Below are 22,947 nucleotides of genomic sequence, written 5' to 3'. Positions count from 1 at the left end.
TCTTCTGAGTGAACTAAGGATCAATTTTATTTTCAGTTGGATATTTTTAGAACTATTCAGTGGATAGGGAGGTATAAATAAATATCCTTTTTCTGTGCAGAAGTTCCTTGGAGCTCGAGGAGTGCTGCTTTGCAAACTCAGTGTTTATAAAAGCTAACTGCAGAAGGTGTTACCAGCCTAAACCATTTTCTTTCATTAGTATTACTCTTTCCTTGGACCAGAAATATTTTCCTCATAACATCAATGCCTAGCAGTATGTTAAATTTCCTAAGGAACAATTCAAATGCTGATTGCTTTAAAACTGAAGGGTGGAAAAGCAGTTTTCAGGTGTGATGAGGAAAACTTTCAGAAAAGAAATAAGATTTTAATTAGATCAAAGATTCGAATAAGCTTTAGAGAAAGTGAAAGATGATTAAGATAGGTTAGAGTGACCAAAGCTATAGAGTCAGGAAATATATAATTGTATACCTTTTTTGTTGAGCATTTTTATATTTAATCCTAATATGCTTTGTGGTGGGTGTTTGCATTTACAGATGAGAAAAAGGGAAACCTAGGAATCCTAGGAAATACATTTGGTATATGGGAACTGATACATGTTTAGGACTTACGTGATACATGTTGGGTTCAAGTCGTTGAATAAGCTTATCCTTTCCAGTTTTCTAATTATAATGAAGGTTGAGGCACTTGGTTTAGTTCCACATCAACACCTTTTTAGAAGAATTCCAGTCACCAAAAGTTTCATTTTCTGTTTCATTTTTATTATGGATAATTTCAGGCATACTCAGAATTGAAAGAATAACGTGATGAACTCTAATGAGCCCATCACCCATCTTTGGTGATTACCACTTTTAGTAACTGCCAAGGAGGTGTGTAGAAATTGGGACTTCTCCACCATTCACTTACTATGTAACATTGATTAAGTTATATCTTGAGATTTTTTTCAATTGTAAAATGGATATCTATCTCACTGAGTACTCTACCTCATAGAATTGTTGTGATGATTCAGTGACAAAATGAGTATAAAACATTTATTATAATATAGAGTTTGGCCTTTCGCTGGCACTCAGCAATTTTAGTTCCATTTCCCTTTTCATAGAAAAATGCAGTAAATAACCCCTGGTTGTGCCCCACTTATGACTTGAGACTGGTGTTTCTTATACGATGTTTGCCCACTCTAAAAATTAAGTCTCTAACAATGAAATGAGTTGTGGTTCTATAACAGAGACTTTCTTGGACGTACAAACAACTTCCTAGGCTTCCTCCACACCTCCTCGTTTCCTTAGAAAAAGATTGTCCAGTAGAAGTATAATGCAAGTTAACATGTTTTGTTTAACCCAACATATTTAAAATATTACCATTTTAACGTGTTCAATATAAAAATTTTTGAGATGCTTTACATTCTTTGTATTTGTTCCAAGGTTTCGCTATCTGGTGTGCGTTTTACACTTGAAGTACATCTCAATTTGGACTAGACATATGAAATACTCAGTAACCAAATGTGGCTAGCATTTTACCTTATTAGACAGCACAGCCTTAGCATGTTCACATTCTCCCTATACCAACACATAGAGAGTCATGGGAGAGAGACATGGTGAAGTTAGAATTAGGATCCATATTTTCCTCAAAGTTATTTGGTCAGTCTTCTAAAGATTCTTAATTGATTACTTCTTTGTTCTTATAGAGATATATCAGAAGCAATTCCAGATGATGAATTATTTAACTCTCTGAAGTTATTAATGATAGTAATAAATCGAACTGTAATTTTAATTTGTCTATCAAATTAATTTTCTTATGTGATAGATATTTAGCATATATTAGGAAATAATGTAGTTATGATGCTATCCTTAATGACGGTGTGTTTTTTGTTTTTTAAGATTGCAGCAAAAATTGGAGGTGATGCTGGTACATCACTGAATTCTAATGACTATGGTTATGGGGGACAAAAAAGACCTTTGGAAGATGGAGGTAAGTTATAGCCATAAATATTTTAAATTGTTTTACAAAAACAGAGTTTAGTTGAAGTGATTTTCAGTATTTTTCAAATGTTCTTTTTTTGAAACATTGCTTTTATCATAAGGTTCCTAAAATTGTAAGGGTTATATTGGCCTCAAAAGGAGAGGGGGGAAAAGAGACCTAGACAAGGTAGGTAAAATTTGAGTTAACCAGCCAGTTTTGTCTTACTAGAAAACATCATTTTCCCTCTTTTAGGATTGTGCCAGATTGATAGTTTGCACAGACGACTTGTTAATATACTGAAGAAAACAAAAATACAAAGTGTTTAGGAAACATTTCATGGGTTTTTCTCATCATACATGAATTAATCTGAGATGCTGTATTCTCATTACTTTGTTATTTCAGATTTCACTTTAAAGGTTGAAGTTGCTATAGTTTGCTACTTTAGTGTGTTGCAGGTTATACCATTTTTTGTTTGTTTTAGTACCTTGTTTTGTGTTTCAGGTTTAACTCAAAATGTGGCTTAAAACAGTAGATAAACAGTGCCTTGTATTTTTTAAAAACATAATTGTTGAACCTTCTGAACTTAGAAGTCTGCACATATTTTTTTGTTTTAGATTTGATGTATGAATTTTGATACATTTTCTTTTTGCCCTTTTTTTTTTTTAAAGGAGGATTCTGAATGAGCGTATAGAATGTATTTGTAGCTTTTGACCAGGAGTACTTGGTTTCCTTTTATTTAAGTGTCTTTCACATTTATAGTGAGGTTTTAATATACAAAAAAAATGAGCTAATGATGCTTCAGATGTTGTATGTAATGTATTCTTTTTATTTTATGTGTAGATGGCTCTTGGACAAGTCCGAGCAGTACAACACACTGGGAGGGAATGCCCTCTCCTTTTAAAGGCAGGAATTTTTATTTATTACCTGTGTTCAGTATGTAAACGTGAAATAAACCAGTGGATTCTTAAATGGACACAAATATTTCTTGGATTATGTGTCTGAATTTTTGTTGCACAACATTCTGATGTTTAATCATTTAAGTTTGAAGGGGGGAGGAGAACGTAGTACTTTGAGCTGTAGGTTGCCTATTCTAAGGTACGCATTGTATTCATGTGTGTAAAGGATGTAGATAAAGATGAAGTCATGTAGTTGTTTGAGTTTCTTTTGAAGTTTATGCTGTGAAATGTTTGGTTAGGAACAGTAGAACAGTTTAGATTGAGATTGCCTTGTAATGTGATTTTTTACTTATTTTGCATAGCTTTGTGTTCACTGTCAGATACACTCAACTTTTGATATGTCAAATTTTCACATTTTGATAGGTTTTTTTCCTTCCAATCTTCAGTTCCTACAGTGGGAAGCATCATTAGACTTTAGCATGTGATGTTTTGCTAAGTAACGGACTAAATACTTTGTCTTGTATCATTCTAAAGTGCTTAACATACATTGAGGTCAGTGATTTGATTCAGTAAAAAAGAATTTTTTTTAATGTCTGTGCATCTTTTAAACATGAAGAGAATGAAAGAAATGCCGTTTTCTTTCGATCACTAAGTGTTTGGGTTGATTTTTGGCAGTTTTGGTTCAAATGATAAACCATATCCTCAGCTATTTCAGTAAATGTTTATATTGGTATTCTTGATTGGGCATGGGGGAGCTAAGTCTTATGTTTGTACTTATTGGCAAAAAATTAAAAGACTCTTAATTTTGCAGATCAGCCAGATGCTAAGAAAGTTGCTCCTCAAAATGACTGTAAGTATTTATTTTAAATTGGGTTAAAAGTTAAAGTAACTGGATTTTAATATTAGGGCTTTGTTCCTATGTTTTGTTGGGTATCTTTGAAGTTAGTTGAAGGCCATGAATTTTCTTTTTGTATGAATTTATTTGTAAAAATATACCTCCTATCTCCCACTTCAATTATGGCCATGTATCAGTATAATTTAAGATTTAGTTGCTAAGTCATTTTACATGTTCAATTTATTTTATAGCTCTGTTTTTGAAGTACAGTTGTTATATATTTCATTATGGTTTATCATTGAATATTGAATGTAGTTCTCTGTGCTATGTAGTAAGAACTCATTGTTTATCCATTCTGTACATATTAGCTTACATCTGCTAACCCCAAACTCCCACTCCATCCTTCCCCCAGCCCAACACCACCCCCCACCACAAGTCTGTTCTCTGTCCACTAGTATGTTTCTGTTTTGTAGGGAGAATCATTTGTGTCAAATTTTAGATTCCGCATATAAGTGATATCATATGATATTTGTCTTTCTCTTTCCGACTTAGTATGGATATCTAGTTTGCATGCATGTTGTTGCAGATGGCATTATTACATTCTTTTTTATGGCTGAGTAGTATTCCATTGTATATACGTACCACATCTTCTTTATCCATTCATCTGTCGATGGACATTTAGGTTATTGCCATGTCTTGGTTGTTGTGAATAGTGCTGCTATGAACATAGGGGTTATAGCTCCATTTCTTAATCTTTGCTTATGCTGCTTGAAAAAGGACAGTTATTTTTCTATGCTATTGCCAATAATGTCTGCCGTTTCACTGAGTTTCTTGCCCACTCTCAGTGTTAAGTATTCTGCATAAAATTTTGTGCTCTTCAGGGTGTTGTCTGTGTGTCAGGGAAAGATTTTAGAATTGCTTAAAATGATTATATTGTTAAATATATGTCAATTAAATTAAATTAAATTTTCACTTTATTTAATTTTTTGGTAGCTTTCGGAACACAGTTACCACCGATGCATCAGCAGCAAAGGTATAGTCAAATAAAAGCTTTTCAAAGGGCACTTTGCAAGTTTTAGTTGAACTGTATGTGAAACACAGCCAAGGTAGTATATAGTGAATATGTGTCTGCTTTTTTTTTTTTTTTTTTTTTTTTTTGGTATATATAGGTCATTTCCCTTGACTCAAATAGGTGATAGCAAATGATCTGTTTTCTTGAGTGAGATAACGTTTGTAATTTGAAAGGATGGGTGGAATTAGCCACACTTTAGAAGAACTAAGCTGAATGAAAATAACTGTTAAAATGATATCTCCCGAACTGCACCCCAACTCCTTTTTGTTCGTGCCTTTAGACTGTTCCATCCACCATACCTTCCTCACTTGATGTGTATGACCTTAATTAAGATACTGGGTTTAACTACTCAGGCCCTGTATTTTGACTTTGAGTATGTTAAGTATGTGCCTAGAAATCTAGTTTAAGCTATTAGGAGCCATTAGATTTCCATTTTTATGTTTACCTTTTATTTGTAAACAAATTATCTGTCTTTCTTTGAAGGAAAATGTTGGTTTCTGTTATTTCTTAGCAGGTCTGTAATGACAGAAGAATACAAAGTTCCAGATGGGATGGTTGGATTTAGTAAGTAATCTGATTTTTTTAAAGCTATGAAAAAACATAATCAAAACATACTTTAAAATCTTTCAGCAAATAATTTTCTTTTTTCTTACTAGTAATTGGCAGAGGAGGTGAACAGATCTCACGCATACAACAGGAATCTGGATGCAAAATACAGATAGCTCCTGGTAATGTTATTCTCTTGCTATTATTTTCAAAGTGACAAGAAAACTAGCATTTTTACAGTTGCTAGTGAAAATGATGCTGTTAACATTTTCTTGGCCTAAGATTTTTGTTTGTTTTTAATTGTAGACAGTGGTGGCCTTCCAGAAAGGTCTTGTATGTTAACTGGAACCCCTGAGTCTGTCCAGTAAGTATGAAAATCATGTTCCAGCCCTTCCTTCCTACTGAAGGATATTGTCCCTGCAATTGAACTGACTTTCTTCTGCGCTATTACTTTTCCCCTTTTTTAGAAAATTTCTAACAGCATATAAACATGCTTGAAAATCCCTCTAAACAGAAAACCATCCCTAAACCCCACATTTCTAATTCTCTGCTCTGTTTTACAAAAAAACTCCTTAAAAGGTGGTAGCTTTGCTTGAATCTTCAGCCTTGATTTCTTTCTCTAAATTCCAGATTCATATCCAACTGCTTCCTTAGTATACTGTCCACTTGAATGTCTACTAGACACCTTTAAATGTTAAATTTCAAATTGTTAAAAACAGAATCATTGTTTTCCAGCCCATGCTTTTTCTTTTACTCAATCTAGTTCATCTCATTTCAGTGTATGAAAACTCTGTTTTAATACTTTATCTTTGTCTAAAGTCTCATTTATCCATAAGCATTTTTTCCTTCCCAATTATTTGGAATTCAGCCTCTTCTTGTCACCTTCTATACTGTCACCCTATCTATGACACCATTTGCCTATATTACAACAATGTGTCTCCATTCTTTTTAGCCTTGTCTAATTATAGACATACCGATCCTTTTAAAATATGAATCAATTCATATCACTACTTTGCTCAAAGATCCTCTAATGCTTTCCCATTTAGAGTAGAAGTCAGTGTCTTTATTATGGCTTGGCTTACCTGCCATCTTTCTCACTTCATATTTTACCATTCTTCTCCCAACTCACTCTGTTCTAGCCCCATTTAGCCTCTTTTCTATTTTTTCAGCACACCAAGCGTGCTTCTCATTAGAGTCCTTTGCACTTTCTGTTTCTTCTCCCTGGAACATTTTTCCCCAGGTATTTTCATAGTCACTCCTCTACTTCCTTCAGGTCTTGGTTCAAATGTCTCCTTATCAGTAAGGTCATTCATCTTTTTTTTTTGCCCTGCTGTGCGGCTTCTGGGATCTTAGTTCCCCGACCAGGGATCGAACTTGAGCCTGCTTCAGTGGAAGCGCAGTCTTAACCACTGGACCGCCAGGGAATTGTTCATTCATCTATTTTGCATAGGATAGCATCCCTTCACATACATACACAAAACCTGTCCTCCTTATCTTGTTTTGGTTTTTTTTATAGCACTTAACAAATGACATGTTGTTCCTTTAACCTGCTATTTTTACTTATTTGATGACGTTAAACCATGCCAGCAAAGACCTTGTCTTTTTATTTCACTGCTGTAACCCCATTACCTAGAATAGTACCTGGCATATAGTTGACATTTCTTAAGTATTTGTTGAATGAACAAATAAATTTTAACGTTTGAGTAACCAAAGTAAAGGTTTAAAAAGTAAACACATTGTTTAATTTTTGGAAGAATGAGCTTTATTCTGAGATAACTTTAGAAGTAGGGTGTGTCTTCTTGGAAATTTTGGACTATTCTCAAAAATATTGATTATATACTGATACCTAGAAAATTTATTGCATGGTTTCAGTCTTTGACACTCACGGCATTTTCTTTTAATTGTTAAAATTTAGTTTTAGGCCACCTTATCCTGAATTGGGATGGGAGGAGTACCTGATTATATTATTTTTTATTGACTATTAATTTGTTAACAGATCAGCAAAACGGTTACTGGACCAGATTGTTGAAAAGGGAAGACCAGCCCCTGGCTTCCATCATGGTGATGGGCCAGGAAATGCGGTTCAAGAAATCATGATTCCAGCTAGCAAAGCAGGATTAGTCATTGGAAAGGGGGGAGAGACTATTAAACAACTTCAGGTATTACTATGTTTGTAAAATGATTACTTTTTGTCTGTTTTGAGCCCGTTTCCTTCCTGTCCCCTTTTGTTAATAAAGCTGATTTCTGTGATTAACAGGAACGGGCTGGAGTTAAAATGGTTATGATCCAAGATGGACCTCAGAACACTGGTGCTGACAAACCTCTTAGGATTACAGGGGACCCATACAAAGTTCAAGTAAACTTAAGTTTATATTTTACAAAGAGGGATTTGGGGTGGATGGCAGAGGGGGAACACATGCATGAATAATTATAGTGTTTTGAGACACGATTCCTAAATTGGGTAATTTTTTCTACTTCAGCAAGCCAAGGAAATGGTGTTAGAATTAATTCGTGATCAAGGTGGTTTCAGAGAAGTTCGAAATGAGTATGGGTCAAGAATAGGAGGAAATGAAGGAATAGATGTAAGTAAAAATACCAATTTAGAAGTGGTTGAATGCTAGTGCATAAATAAAATAAGGTTTTTCCTGTTTTGTGTTACATAGCCTTCTCTAACATTGTACTGTCTTTCCCCCCCACTTTCTACCTTAGAATACAGAATGTGTACTTTGTATCTTGCCAACCTCTTTGATATAAATATAGTACTTCTATGGTTTGGGGCAGATTAATTTTTCAGGAAATGGCTTTCCTAATGCTTAGTCTTCTCTGTGTAAGGTCCCCATTCCAAGATTCGCTGTTGGCATCGTAATAGGAAGAAATGGAGAGATGATTAAAAAAATACAAAATGATGCTGGTGTTCGAATTCAGTTTAAGCCAGGTGAGTGAGTACATATATTTATTTTCTAAGCGTTGGTGGCAGTTACTTTTGACACTAATTAATTTAATGCTAAATTAATCCAATTTGTTTCCTTTGTTTGAAGATGACGGAACAACACCAGATAGAATAGCACAAATAACAGGACCTCCAGACCGATGTCAACATGCTGCAGAAATTATTACAGACCTTCTTCGAAGTGTTCAGGTTTGATAGAATGTTAAATTTTCATTGTTTTGTTTTGTTTTCATTTTAAAAATATTTTCCTTCATTAAATGTGAAAGTTCCCCTCCATATTTTTTTTATCAGAATCTGTTTGGTGATACTTTATTAATAGCTAGAAAGTTTAAATTGCTTTAAGGTAAACATTTTGGAGCAGGACGGCAGCTACATAAGTGCACTACTTTATTCACCACGGCATAAAAGGAATAAATGGTGGTGGTCATTTCTTGATTATTGGGGCCAAGGTGTGTCCCAACTTCTCTAAACTTCTCATTTAGGAAAATGAAAGTTGAGGGAAATAGATGTGTAATAATTTTACTGTGGAAAGAAGAACATATTTCTGACTTTGTCTTTCCCCTCTTTTAGGCTGGTAATCCTGGTGGACCTGGACCTGGTGGTCGAGGAAGAGGTAGAGGTCAAGGCAACTGGAACATGGGACCACCTGGTGGACTACAGGAATTTAATTTCATTGTACCAACTGGGAAAACTGGATTAATAATAGGAAAAGGCAATGTATTTAAAACTATTAATGTGTGATTAATAATTTAACGGTTCTGGATGCTATTTCTGTTGCTGTTGTAAATGAGTAGCAATAATTTTTTTTTGGCTGTGTTTTAGTAGAAAAGTGTTTTTATGCTGATCGTAACACCTAAAGCCTAAATGAAGGGCTTTATATGTACTTAAATCAAGAGTGGGATTTGAATCACATTGGTTTCTAGAGAAGGGAACCAACAGTATAATTATTAGTGTAAGAAATTTTTTTTCTGATCTAGAAAGTGGTTAGTGTTTTTGTTTATTTTGCTGTTTCCTGACATGTTTTTAAATTTTTGAATTTTTAAATCATTGTGTTAGTTTATATTTACATTGCGTAGAAAAGCAATTTCTTTGAAGCAAATATTTTGATGTTATAATTCATTTTAAGGTTGGGTGCAGACATAACTAAGTTATGTCTTAAAACTTAAATGTGTGAAATGCTTCATATAATTCGACTTAAAGTGTAGAATAAATGGAAACTCCTAGTAGAATATTAGCAGATGGGATACAGTTCATACCTTCTTAATTGTGATCAGTTTGTTTTGAATAGCTCCTCTTGTATCCTTTGAATGTTTAGAGAAATTACTGTGCTTTGATTTTAGGAGGTGAAACCATAAAAAGCATAAGCCAACAGTCTGGTGCAAGAATAGAACTTCAGAGAAATCCTCCACCTAATGCAGATCCTAATATGAAGTTATTTACAATTCGTGGAACTCCACAGCAAATAGACTATGCTCGGCAACTCATAGAAGAAAAGATTGGTGTGAGTATGCTTTAAACTTCCAGTTGATAGCACAGATCCTGTTAGTTAAATAAGACATTAATTCATATGTTCCTATAAGTGCTATACAGAAAAATGTTAATTTCTACTCTAAAATTACAGGTCTGGTCACATAATAGAAACATAACGATATAGAAGAGATTTTCCAGCAATGAAAATGACCCAGTTAATACACAGTTACAGGTGTTCAGAACCTTGTACTTGAGGGTGGGTAAATAAGAGGATAGCATTACTTGAGTTACGGTATTAGGGTTGGTGGAAGATTGTGGAATATACCTGAAGGAGACAGTTAACAGGAAGTCACTATTTATTAAGGGCTTGCTTACCCAACTTTGGTGAAGCAAAGGTGAATCAGATGCCTCCCCCCTCAGTAAAGTAGAAATCTATAAATCCTAATTCTTAGACTGGCTGACAGTCATCTGGGGAGTTTTAAAATGTCGACTGCTTGGGTCCTTTACACCTTGACACATATACACAGTTCTGATTCAGAATGTCTGCAATAGGACCGACCCAGCATCTAATTTTAGAAGGATGTTCCAGGTGATTCTGATGCATGATCAAATTTGGAAATAGTGAGAAAATAGTGCTTTACTGTGTTTCTTTTATTTTACTGTGAAGAATTAACGTGTGGGAGCATCTTAAATTATTAATAATAATTAGAGTATCTTAGGAAAGTTCTTCTTGATGTTTGCCATGCTGTGAATGGGGTGTTTCTCTCTGCTTGGGAAAACAAAAAATAGATATACAAAAGACACTTAAGAATACCTTATAGGGACTTCCCTGGTGGTGCAGTGGTTAAGAATCCACCTGCCAATGCAGGGGACACGGGTTTGATCCCTGGTCCGGGAAGATCCCACATGCCGCGGAGCAACTAAGCCCGTGAGCCACAACTACTGAAGCCCGTACGCCTAGAGCCCATGCTCCGCAACAGGAGAAGCCACCGCAATGAGGAGCCTGCGCACCGCAACGAAGAGTAGCCCCCGCTCGCCGCAACTAGAGAAAGCCCTCCTGTAGCAATGAAGACCCAACACAACCAAGATAGATAGATAGGTAGGTAGGTAGGATAGATAGATAGATTTATTTTTAAAAAAAGAATACCTTATAAAAATATACACAAACGTTGTAAGTTCTGTGGTATGGAGAATAAGTATAATTGTTCAAAAAAATGAAGAAAATAATTGTTGGACTCAGTAATGGCAGGAATTGATGCCAGAAAAATGAATCGTGCATCTTGGTTTTGGATTTTGCTGTCATTAGCTTGCATGGATCAGCATTGCTTCTGGGTTGATGGACAGACAAGATAGGTTGTTCAAGAGAAGCTCTTAAGAAGAACTTGGACTCTGGAGTCAGGCTATTTGGGTTCAAAATACTCTGAATCATCTACTGACTGTGTGACCTTGGGGGAAGATATTTACACTCTTTGCCTCTTTTTCATCTGAAAGTGAGGATAATCATACCTACCTTTTAGGGTTGTAGGGATTAAGTGTTTGAAGTATGTGTGTTTATCACTTAAAAGAGTGCCTGGAACAAAGCCCTGTAAAAATGTTGCTACCTTTTTTCAGTAATCCTTTTTTTACTATTTGGAAAGGATAGGTTATGTATCATTGAAGTGAGGGATAATGACAGCAGTTAGAGACTTAAAGAGACAGGTTATTATGAAAGTCTTGAAGTTTGGCTTTATTGTAGTGAGAAAATTGACAACCATATATAGATTAAGCATTTTTGTCCAAATTGTCACATGGTGAGTATTAACTGCATGAAAGGAATATTTTATTTTAGAACAGTTAAATCTAGTGGTCCTTACAAGTTGGATTATCAAAGAAGAATCACCTAAGCATTATTAATTATGATGTGGAATGAAATGGATACGAAATATCCTGATTTATTAAATCAATTAAAAAGGGAATCTTCATGGTATTCAGAAAATAATGATAAAGGGTGAGGGAGGAAATGAATTTAAATTATTGATTGAAATGGGGCTCAGTGACAGGAAGGCTGTGAGAAGGACTGGTTTGTTGAGTGAGAACTTGTTACATTATTGGGAAAGTATTCAATAGCCAGTTCACGATATGAGACCTAAGCAATTTGAGGACTGTATTGTCAGGATGGTTCTCTGATTACAATGTTAAGTGAATAGATATAGAGTAGATGCAGAGAGAGAAGAGCTAGAGGTAAGAACTTGATATTTGATAAACTTCCATGATTAAGATGATAAAGGGATAGTAAAAGTAAAAATTGTGCAAGGAAAGGGGAATAATGGAAAAGGGAACAGCCTGAAAAGAATAGAAGGTAAAGTTAATGTTTCAGTTCTTTGCTAATGCTGTTGATTTTAATTAATTTTACATGCCTCATTAATATGGTAGAGTTCAGAAGTTTTGCAGCATGAGTGAGGAAGTGAAGGAAAATCATAAATTTTAGATTGCTTGTGGTTAGGTAAAAGGGTAAAAATGGAAGGTTATTTGGCCTTTGAAATGTTGTTTAACCATTACTGTCTTTCTGATTTTTCTTTGTCTTTTGCTTTTTTGCAGGGCCCAGTAAATCCTTTAGGGCCACCTGTACCCCATGGGCCCCATGGTGTCCCAGGCCCCCATGGGCCTCCTGGGCCCCCTGGGCCTGGAACTCCAATGGGACCATATAACCCTGCACCTTATAATCCAGGACCACCTGGCCCTGCTCCTCAGTAAGTTTTGAGTTTGGTTCTAGGCTTTTGCTCAAAGATTCTAGATTTTGGGAAACTATTTTAAAATTGATTTCTGTGTTTTCAGTGGTCCTCCAGCCCCTTATGCTCCCCAGGGGTGGGGAAACGCGTATCCACATTGGCAGCAACAGGCCCCTCCAGATCCAGGTAAAAGATGCTTATCATTTGGGTGTAATCTGTGTTTTTGTTTGCCACTCCTGTTATAGTTATAAATTTTCTAGTGTTGATTCTACCTTGTGTGCATTTTCTGCACTTGTTTCACTCCTTCAGCAGAAGTGTTAGGTTCTGGTTCTACTACAGTGTATAAGACTGTTGTGAGTATGGTCTGTTTTTGTAGGTCTTTTTCTACCTGCATTTGGCTTTCTCTACTTCAGAAGTGATACAGCAGAATGCTAAAAGCCAAAAGTATAGGAAGAAGTACAGTGTCTTAGGTTTTAGATGCTAGTGCCATCAAATGTACTGTATGTTAATCGTGACATTATCCATGAAAGAATAGTGTACATTTATTTATAAAATTGTGTGAGTCGGAGTGTTTAATCCTTGGGCATTAAACTTCCAAATTCTCAAAAAAGATATGTAAGTTGCCTATTTTAGTATTCCTAATATAACTTCAGGTTAGTAAAAAACAGGCCTGTATTAAATATCTGCATGTTGGAACTCTCAAATTAATTTAGTTAAATATTTTCTCTGTTCAGATGTGATTTGTATCTGTTACATTTTATTCTATCCTTGAGTCTTTTCCCACCCTGTACTTTTCTTTCCATCACGGTCAAAGAGCATTCATTGAAACCAGTAACTTTTATTTATGATCCTTTTTTTTTTCTCACCTACTACATACCTCTTAGGCGTCTTTCACTGGAGTAGTTTCAAGGAAGGTACCGAATTAAGGATTCCTTTTCACACTAGTATGCTTATTTTTTTAAAAACTAAAATAATTTAAATGAAATTGTTTTAGTGAATTTTATTAAACATTTCTGGTATTTAAGGGTGGCCCTGTATTATAACATACCTTAATTTCATAGGAGGTATGCTCTTTGGAACATGATGATACAACATGACAGTTACCAAATAACCACAGCTCCCACATGTTCAGGAAACAAACTGTGTGCACTAAGGTCTGAGTATGCAACAGTGAATTTACATTCTGTAGAAATGCGTACTTAAAATGTTAGCAATACCGTGCTAGAAGGACTTAACAGAAGAAGGGTCAAATATGATTTATTGTATAATAGTGTTTAAAGAATGGAAGGACTTTTCTTTCCCTCTTGTAAGCTAATTGGTATGGTGTTATTAAGCAGAAGAATCCCACCACTGAAGAGATTGAGAAAATTAAGGGGCAGATTTATATTGGGTAACTTGGATCTGCAGGATTGCACCTATTTGGATGCTCTGGGTAGGTAGTATGATTGAGAGAAATGATGTGAATAAGAAGTGGTCTCTGTTTTACAGTCTCATTTTCCCACTTGGGGTAGTGGTGAAGTCATCAATGAAAGAATTGGTTAATGAATGTGGCTTTCAGCAATGCCTTTGGGAAAGAAATAACCCATTTAGCTAAAAGATAACAGCTAGGGTTAGACCAAAATGAAACTGTTTCATTACTCTGTATTAAACATCCTGGTATTTAAATGTGGCCCTTTATTGACAAGTAAAGTCTGTATTCTCTGAATTAAAATCTGTTTCTATAAAAAAATTACTGGGTTGTTAAAGATTTATGTAGTAGTCACATACTTAGAGTGAAACAGACTTGAATAAGTCCTAGTCATAACTTACTAATTATGGGATAGTAAGCAAGTTTTGAACCTCTCTAAATCTGATTTCTTATCTATAAAATGATAAGTAAATGAATGAATATAATAATGAATGAATTTAGTAAGTTCTCAGTACGTATTAGTTACATGTAATTATGAGACTGGTTTTCATATATGGTCTACACGTTGTAAGAGTGTGAGTATCAATTCCTAAAAGTGTTTTATCTCAGTTTCTCTATGTAGACGTGGTGTCAAGTGACATATTTGTATTAATTACTATACAGGTAATGATACTATGTATTGGGACACATGTATTAATTTAGAAACTTACGGAGAGTGGCATAATGCCTTATAACTGTATCACCTTAGACATTGGCTCACTCTGGGAATCCTTACCCTTTTTTTCTCAAACATCACTAACCTTTGTTTTATTAGGCAGCTGAGAATTGCTGACCATTTGGGATGAAGGCTAAATCGATTACATATAGATATAGAATCTGGTTAAGGAAATTACATCCTTCTTCAGGATATAAACTAATAAAGATATACCTATAGTATCATATGATACACCCAGTATAAAAGACAGAATCAGTGAGAGGATTTCTGTTTCTGACTGAGAAGTCTCAAACTTTTAATGCATCAGTTGATTTTTATGAAGGATGAGTGAGGGACAGTCAAGTGCAGAGGAGGCATAACATGGTGAAATGCTCAAATATGAGCATGATGACTTTTGAAAAGTACAACCAATTTACTGTGGCCAGAACTTGAGTGATGGAAAAATATTGACAGCAGGGAGAGGAGGCTGGAAGGGAAAGTGTAAGCGAGGGTGTCCAAATATCTTGTTAAATATGTTGAATGATATTCTGTACCTAAAAGCTTTAATAGTCCCTGAAGGCTCCAGGAAATAAATGAAGAATTTCAAATAGGGCAGTGACATCAAGTTTATCTTTTAGGATAATCACTGAAATATGATGAGATGAAATATGGCGAATCTGTTTCTTTTTCCAAGGTTTTTAAGTTGTCTCTTCATTGAAAACAAGATAAGACAGAGTTCATAGTTGTAAAATAATTCTTTCTTGTACAGGTCAGTCCCTAGAATTCCTTTCCTTTAGTCATCTGCCACATAAAACTGTAGTGCTTGAGGCAAAACTGGTTTAGAAAAAGAAGGGCACAGGATGGTTTGAGACAAAGCATTGGATTTGGAACCAAAAGATCTTTCTTTGTATCCCAACTCTGCCAGTCACTAGTTTTCTAGGAACTAGGAAAGTTACTTAATCTCTGAGCCTAAGTTTTCTATAATAAAAGCTAATGATGACAGTAAAAATAATAAAAGAATTTGAGTGTCCACTTACTGTTTTTTAATGTCCAGTTAATTTGGGGGTCTATATATTTGCTAGAGAGGTGTGTGTGTGATTGATTGATTATGGACTTTAGATACAAATATAGAACTTGTGTTTATTCTAGCTAAAACAGGAACAGATCCAAATTCAGCAGCTTGGGCTGCTTATTATGCTCACTATTATCAACAACAAGCACAGCCACCGCCTGCAGCTCCTGCCGGTGCACCAACTACAACCCAAACCAATGGACAAGGTAACTATGGTAATTAAAGAATTTATTTTCTATGTGGAAGTGAAAACCTGTGTTTGGAATTATATATAAAGTACATCGGTGTATTACCCCCAAATTTATAATATTATTTAGTTACAGCTTCAGTAAGCAGGCTTTGCTTTTTAAAAACAAGTTACTTTGAAATAACTGCAAAATTTCATAAAAGTTGTAAGATACATTACCAAGAACATCCAGATAATCTAGCTCTTGATGTTTATCTTCCCCATTTGTTCCATTACCCTATCACATTTGTCCATATCCATTATCATTAGTCTTTTTCAGAACCATTAAGACCAGGGTGTAGACATAATGCCCCATTACCCTTAAATACTCCTTTCTGTATTTCTCCAAAAATAACCATCACACAGCACTCGTTAATCAATGTTGATACATCTTACTATCCCAAGGCACAGCCGTTACTGAGATTTCACCAATTATTCCAACAGCTTCTCATCAATCAAGAATAATTCCTGTCTTTTTCTTTCAAAAGAGTACAGACCTTTTGTTTTGTGAGATGTTTATGGATCAACCTAGGTCCCGTCAACCTTTTCTTATGAAGATGAGGTCACGATCAGGGTTCCTGCTTACATTATGGCAAGAATACGTCAGAAATGAATGCTGCTCTCTTAGTGCATTACAGTAGGGGTCATATAATGTGGACCTGTTTTATCCCCAGAGGTGGTAACCATGGTCACTCAGTCATGTTGATGTCTGCCAAGATTCTATACCATAAAATCACCATTTTTCTCTTTGAAATTAATACTGTCTGGAGAGTTATACTGAGATTATACCACTATTCTGTTCTTTTTATGGAGGGGGGGGCAGGACAAACAGGATAATTTTATTCTCGTTTTTCCTTAAAATAAAGATACAGTAGAAGTTGTGCAATTCAGTTTGATTAGATGTGATTTATAATCTTAACATTTTTTTTAAAACAACATGATAGCAGAAACAAAGAACTAGTACAAATTATAAAACTACTAGAGCAAAGAGAAAACTACCTTTCTGATCAAAACATATACCACAGCTAAACTTCCTTAGAAAACTTTGTAGATTTCTAAGCTAAACTTTCTTAGGATTCTGTTCCTCATTGAAGGCCTTAGCCTTCATTGATAATAGCTGCCTGATTCAATTACAAATATGATGATAATTTCTCCTTCCGTCATTCATTCTGCATTTATTAGGTGGTATTTTACTATGGAAGAGGTTTCCTTTTTCTTTCTGTTTATTTCTTTATGTCAGTATGGATTCCTGTTTTATTCAGTAAGTTATATTTTTAACTTAACCAGGTTGTCCTAGATTTGGCCAGTCAGGAGTAGCTTCAAGATGGCTCCTGTATCCTTTTGACATGCCTGTCATTCTTTAAGCACTTCCCTACTTTCTTGCACAATAAGATGCTTATATTGTGCTTTTTGGGCTCCAGCCCTTGAATCAGCCATTTTTCCAATGATCCCTGATTTCTTTCAGTAGATGATGATATTTAGAAACTTAACAGTTGTGTTCATTGCTGCTGAGGTGTTACTGCTACTAGCTCCTTTCAGTGTACAGAGCTAGGATATGAATTTGCGTACATGCATACCTACATACATATAAAAAATACATAAATATCCATATGTGTATATATTTTAAAAACTGTACATTTATATCACCTGCAATTCCATTCCAGGGTTTCAGAGTTCTTCTTTCTAGCTTTTCCCACTTTCCATGCTTATAAATGGTGAAAGACCTGATATGATATCGTCAGTGTGTTTTATTTGACCAGTGAATTTACTTATATGCTCAGTGTAACTACTCTTCTAAATGAATAGACCATCTTCTCTGTACACTGTCTCTGTACTCCCGGAGTCCTGTGTCTTTGGCACCAGCAAGGATGCCACTACCCCACAGCACTTCTCTCCTACCCTCATTCTCCATGACAGGCTGCTCCCAGCTCCTCTACACAGAAAACAAGGAAAGGGCCACAATTGCTTTTGAAAAACGTTAATCATAATGTTTTATGTTTTTCTTAAATAAGGAGATCAGCAGAATCCAGCCCCAGCTGGACAGGTTGATTATACCAAGGCTTGGGAAGAGTACTACAAGAAAATGGGTATGTTCTACATTTCTTTTTTTATACATTTTATTAAACTGAAACATTTGGTAAATATCACACTAAAAGGTTGAAGATTTTGATAAAAGGCATGTTTGTTCCATGTTTTTATTTCCTTGGACTTCTTTCATCCAATAACTTTTAAAATCTCACGGTATAGAACTGTTGAACAAGAATGCATTCCAAAATCACTGAACTTTCAGACATTACAAATAATAATTGTTAAATTTGTGGTTAAGAAATCTTTTTATTTCTAAGTGCATTTGTCAGCCATTTACTAATTGAAACTAAAAGTTTCCCCACTGGCACATAGGACATTGAATATTACGTATACTTTTGTCAAAGATAAGTTGCATGTCAGTAACCTAAATGGCACTGGTTAAATTATAGAGCACCAAGCAAAAATTGGTTGCGTGTGATATTATTTGTGCTGCAAAATAAACAGATAAGAAGTAACCTGCAGTGACAGAGGAAGTTAATTACTTAATTAACATTTGCATTATGAAAAAGGAAAAACAGTCACCTAGAAGGGCCGTTTTCATTCAATAAATGTAGAGCATATACTATATGCCAAGCATAGGAATAGATACTGAGAATGTGACTGTGGGCATAACACCTAGGAGCCCTGCCCTTCTGGTTATTGTATTCTAATGGAGAGTACAGTTGTCAGTCAAGTACTTCGCAAATATATTATTGCAAACTGCTGTGAATGAAAACTGTACAGTTGTCCCCCACTTTTACATGGGGGATATGTTCCAAGTCCCCTCCCCCCCATGGATGCCTGAAAGTGCGGATAGTACTGAACCCTATATGTACTGTGCTTTTTACCTATACGTACATAACTATGATAAAGTTTATGAGTTAGGTACAGTAAGAGAGTAACAACATTAATAAATAGAACAATTATAACAGTATATTGAATGAAAGTTACATGAATGTGATCTCTCTCTCAATACCTTGTACAAATTTAATGCCTTTTCCATCTTAACTAAGCAGATAATCACTTACTGTAGCTGTAACGTGCATTTTGAGGTGGGACAGCAAAACTTGGATGAATTTCTTTTTCCTCTTCCACGGTTTCACAGAAGATTTGTTCTTACCATAGATCTTAGCGACCTCTGTCAACATACGATTTTTTTCTTTCCTCATTAAATGGAGAACTTTTAACCTTTTCACTTAAAGGAAAAGGCTTCTCTTTGTCATATCCAAATTGCCAGCATCACTATTCTTGCACTTCAGGGCCATTATTAAGTAAAATAAGGGTTACTCGGACACATAAGCACTGCAATCTTATAAGCAAGATGGCTGCTGAGTGACTAACTGGTGGGATATGCTAGACAAAGGGACAGTATGAGATTTCATCATGCTCCTCAGGATGGTGCACAATCTAAAACTTACGAATTGTTCATTTAATATTTTCAGGCCACGGTTGACCACAGGTTACTTCACTGCAGAAAGCAAAACCGTGGATGGGGTTCTTTCTGTTCACTGACACTTAGATGTGCATATTGGAAAACAGGTCACACAACTACAAAGCGGTGGAACCAGACTTTGAACTCTTAAGAGGGTCTAAGTCCCAAGCTTGTCTCCTGAATTTGCATTTTTCAGGAACCATTTCAAACCTGATGTTATACTTCCGGACAGACCGGGTTTTTTTCAGATGTTTATTCTTAGTCATTCAAAATTAACACACTTACACCATAACCAGTTGTCACAAACAGAAGCTAATAAGATAAACGTGCTCATTCTTCACTGATATAGAAAGTATAGGTGATACTTTCGTCATGAGATAGTCTTCTTGTGATTCTCCACGTAAATTTCAGTGTTCTTTGCCAAAGAATGTTTGTCATTCTCCACAGAAAGAAAAATTTCCAGAATGGTTATTATATTAATCTTTGAATAAAAGTACATATACCTGATGATAAGGATGTTTTGCACAGCTGATCTCTGTTTTAAAAAAAGAAAAATAATTTTTACTGTTAGAATGACTTTCCAGAAGAGTCACGCTGCCTCTTACTCCTGAGGTTGTAACAAATTCATTAATTTATGTTTTTGTGACCCAGCTTATCTCAAGCAGGTCTACAACAGCTAAAATTCTGCAAATGAAACTTAAAAAACTTTAACCTCAAAATAGTATATTGTAATTAGGGTGATCACATAATTTATTTTCCAAATTGGGATACTTTTGAGAATAACTGGGAATACTATTAGTAATCATTCCTTAATGACATAGTGGTCATGACCTGTGGTCACTAGCTTTTATGAAGTAGCGTCACTTTTATTAAAGATTTGAGCATGTTGAGGTTAAAAATCATTAGGTCCAACTTGTATTTTCACAGTGGGTAGTATGCTTTATATGTTCCCTACATTATTATTAAAACTGGGTAAAAACAAAGGTCTATTGTTAGACTTAGGTTAATAAATTTGCTATTTAGCCTTTTTACACTTACCCAAAATGAGTATGTTGAATATAATCTGCAAGGTCTAACCATTCAAATTTTTATTGTTAAGGGTAGACATTTCACCTTTCCTTTTTAAAAGTTTTTTGTTTTCTTCCTTTTCCCTGCTAACTACTATATAAAATTCTAATTTTAGAGATAATATGCTGGACTGTCTTGAGTCCTTTGTGGAGAAAGGTGGTATAGAAATAACTCATTAAATAACACCATGTTTGAAGATCCTCGTAACCCCCACCTTCTTTTCACTTGAATGTTTTTCTGTAGCAGCACAATGATAAGCTATTAATTTTATGAGCAAAGTGAACTGGTTGAGTGATTCCCCCTTACATGTAAATCTTAAATAATGTTAGGTTGTCAGGTCTTTAATGATAGCTACAAGGTCCATTTATTTTTCCTGTAGAAGTCTTTTTTTGTTTTTTGTTTTGTAAAGGATTGATTGCTTAACTACTTTGATTTCTTCTAGGTGCATTGCTTGTCCTTAAGATCTTTTTAGGATAACTACAAATAAGAAACCTTAAAGCATCAAACTAATCAGTTCAATCTTTTGATGTTTTTAAATGGAAGGGAAAGAAAGGGTTAATAAAATATCAGGGAGAGAGAAATATCTTCATCTCTAAGTCAGACTCCCTTATTTGGAAAGATTGAGTTTTACTCTTCCAAGTGGCATAGGTAGGATTTCCTAGGACTCTGGATGTCCTGATTTCTTTTTTTTTTTTTTCTTTTTTGTGTATCTATTGCAGTTCTTGGGTTTGCTGTTCCCATGAGGGTTTCCCCCCCCCCCCCCCACACACACACTGTATTTTATTTTTACAAGAGATAAATAAACTGACACCAAGCATTGTAAATGGATGACCACAACAAGAGCAACAATGATTACAATTACCAAACACGAAACACACTCATACTATGTCATAGTATTGGCATTCAGTCCAGTAAGGATGTCCTGATTTCTAATCCAGTGCCCTCGTCACCAAACTAGGGAGACTGTCTCAGCTTTTGAAGCCATTTCAGCCTTTTCTGTTAAGAACAGAAAATCCCCACTAACACTGTAGATTTGTCAGTTTGCTTATTAATAAATAAAAGTCTGTTGAAACAGATGAGTTCTTTAATTAGTTTTGTTTTCTGAAACAATTGTAAATTACCTAGATTAGCATGAAGAGAACTTAAGAGAGAAATTCTTAAAGATGAGATTCTGGAGGGTTAAAGACGGAAACTTTAAGGAATTCATATCGCTGTCCTATAAGGAATGACAGCAGTCTGGATGTGGGTGCTTTTGAAGCTAGAATGAAAGGGAACTTTTGTAAAAAAGTAAACACCCTAAAGAGAAATAGGGTTTCAAAATAGAGACAGGCAGTTTCTATTTGGAGGAAAGTAAATGAAGGCATTTGGGGATAAGTTTGACTTGAGGCGGAGTCCCTTTTAATGTTAAGCACTGATATGGTGGACTCTGAACCCTTAGCATATGGTAGGTACCTAGCCTAAAAGAGCCGGGCGAGAGTGGTAATGGGAAAGATGCAGGTCTATGGAGAAATAACTGAGGGTGAAATCAAGCAAGGCTGTCTCTTGGGCTGTAATAGAATGTTACATGTGAACTCTAGGACAAGTCTTATCTCTTGAATGAAATGAAATTAAGACTTTATACATTGTAAAGTTACATGTAAATGTTAAGTATTGTTCTACTAAATTATCTCATATCAAAACAGTTTTTGAACTGAGGAGAAGAATAAAGGGCACAAGTTAAGGACATGCCTTTCCAAAGGGCAAGAGGCTAGGGGAAGAGCCAAAACATAAACAGATTAGATAGGAAGAGTTCTTTCCCTGCTTTCACCTGGGCGAAAAGAATGACATTTGCCCTTCACATAGGAGTGGAATGAGTTTTTCTGTGGACGCTTTCAAGATTGGAATGTCAAATGTTGATGACTTACTTAACCAACTGTTTATTTTTCTTAGAGTCTAACATGTTTACTTTTAGCTTTCCACAGGGATATTTGAGTTTGGGATGGGGGTTGTTTTTCAGGGAACATTTGAGTTTGATGAATTTTCTTGAGATGTCTCCCTGATACTGTTATTTTTTTGCCTCTAAAATATGAGTATCTCTTAACAATGAGGTTTAGTTCCATTTGTAAACCTGAAGTGGAAATTGTTGCTGTCTTAAAATAAGTTTGGCCTCAAGTCAGCAAGTTTTCATGTGTGCAGTTTGTAAGAAAATGTTGTATGGTTTTATTACTATTGATACCAAGATATTTGGCAGTTGTCTAAATACTGAAACTGGTTTTAGATTTACTTGAATTGTGTCTCCTCATAAAATCAAAATGTTAGACTCACTTCCTCTTTGAAAAGAGTATGGAAAACAAAAGTGTGAGAATTTTGTTTACAGTATATATGGGATTTCTCTGTGCTGTTGCCCATATAAGTAGGGGGGAGTTTCTTGCATGTTTTAAGTTAGTCATAAATCTTAAATTTTTATTTACTCAGTTGCTTTTATTCTTTGACCAATTTGTGATGGTGAATAGACCACTTTCTAAAACTATAAAGTTGCCTTGTTGGGAACATCTAACAAACATAAAA

At 35.1% G+C, this 22,947-nt stretch overlaps 1 protein-coding gene across 18 annotated transcripts in view; it reads left to right on the top strand.

Annotated features, from left to right (window-relative positions):
- The window catches only part of FUBP1 (far upstream element binding protein 1), a 34,037-nt gene that overhangs the window by 4,395 nt on the left and 6,695 nt on the right, over positions 1–22,947 (top strand). For 5 of the 18 annotated variants that reach the window (XR_005019667.1, XR_005019678.1, XM_036850144.1 and 2 more), the window contains exons 2-19: positions 1,875–1,965; positions 2,797–2,859; positions 3,664–3,702; positions 4,681–4,720; positions 5,271–5,323; positions 5,416–5,487; positions 5,612–5,669; positions 7,302–7,464; positions 7,563–7,661; positions 7,786–7,887; positions 8,138–8,240; positions 8,344–8,444; positions 8,826–8,967; positions 9,596–9,756; positions 12,303–12,454; positions 12,540–12,619; positions 15,685–15,822; positions 17,846–17,920. Coding sequence is in view for 12 of the 18 variants with exons in the window: in XM_036850144.1 (XP_036706039.1) it covers positions 1,875–1,965; positions 2,797–2,859; positions 3,664–3,702; positions 4,681–4,720; positions 5,271–5,323; positions 5,416–5,487; positions 5,612–5,669; positions 7,302–7,464; positions 7,563–7,661; positions 7,786–7,887; positions 8,138–8,240; positions 8,344–8,444; positions 8,826–8,967; positions 9,596–9,756; positions 12,303–12,454; positions 12,540–12,619; positions 15,685–15,822; positions 17,846–17,920 (1,732 nt within the window). In the remaining 6 variants the exon portion in view is untranslated. The remainder of the gene's footprint in view (positions 1–1,874; positions 1,966–2,796; positions 2,860–3,663; positions 3,703–4,680; positions 4,721–5,270; positions 5,324–5,415; positions 5,488–5,611; positions 5,670–7,301; positions 7,465–7,562; positions 7,662–7,785; positions 7,888–8,137; positions 8,241–8,343; positions 8,445–8,825; positions 8,968–9,595; positions 9,757–12,302; positions 12,455–12,539; positions 12,620–15,684; positions 15,823–17,845; positions 17,921–22,947) is intronic. The other 13 variants (XR_005019684.1, XR_005019686.1, XM_036850225.1 and 10 more) reach the window with 7 other exon arrangements.

This window comes from Balaenoptera musculus, chromosome 1 (genome assembly GCF_009873245.2).
Source record: "Balaenoptera musculus isolate JJ_BM4_2016_0621 chromosome 1, mBalMus1.pri.v3, whole genome shotgun sequence".
NCBI classification, from domain to species: Eukaryota; Metazoa; Chordata; class Mammalia; order Artiodactyla; family Balaenopteridae; genus Balaenoptera; species Balaenoptera musculus.
The sequence above is the reverse complement of the archived record's forward strand: the minus strand, read 5'-3'. Positions and strand labels throughout refer to the sequence as shown.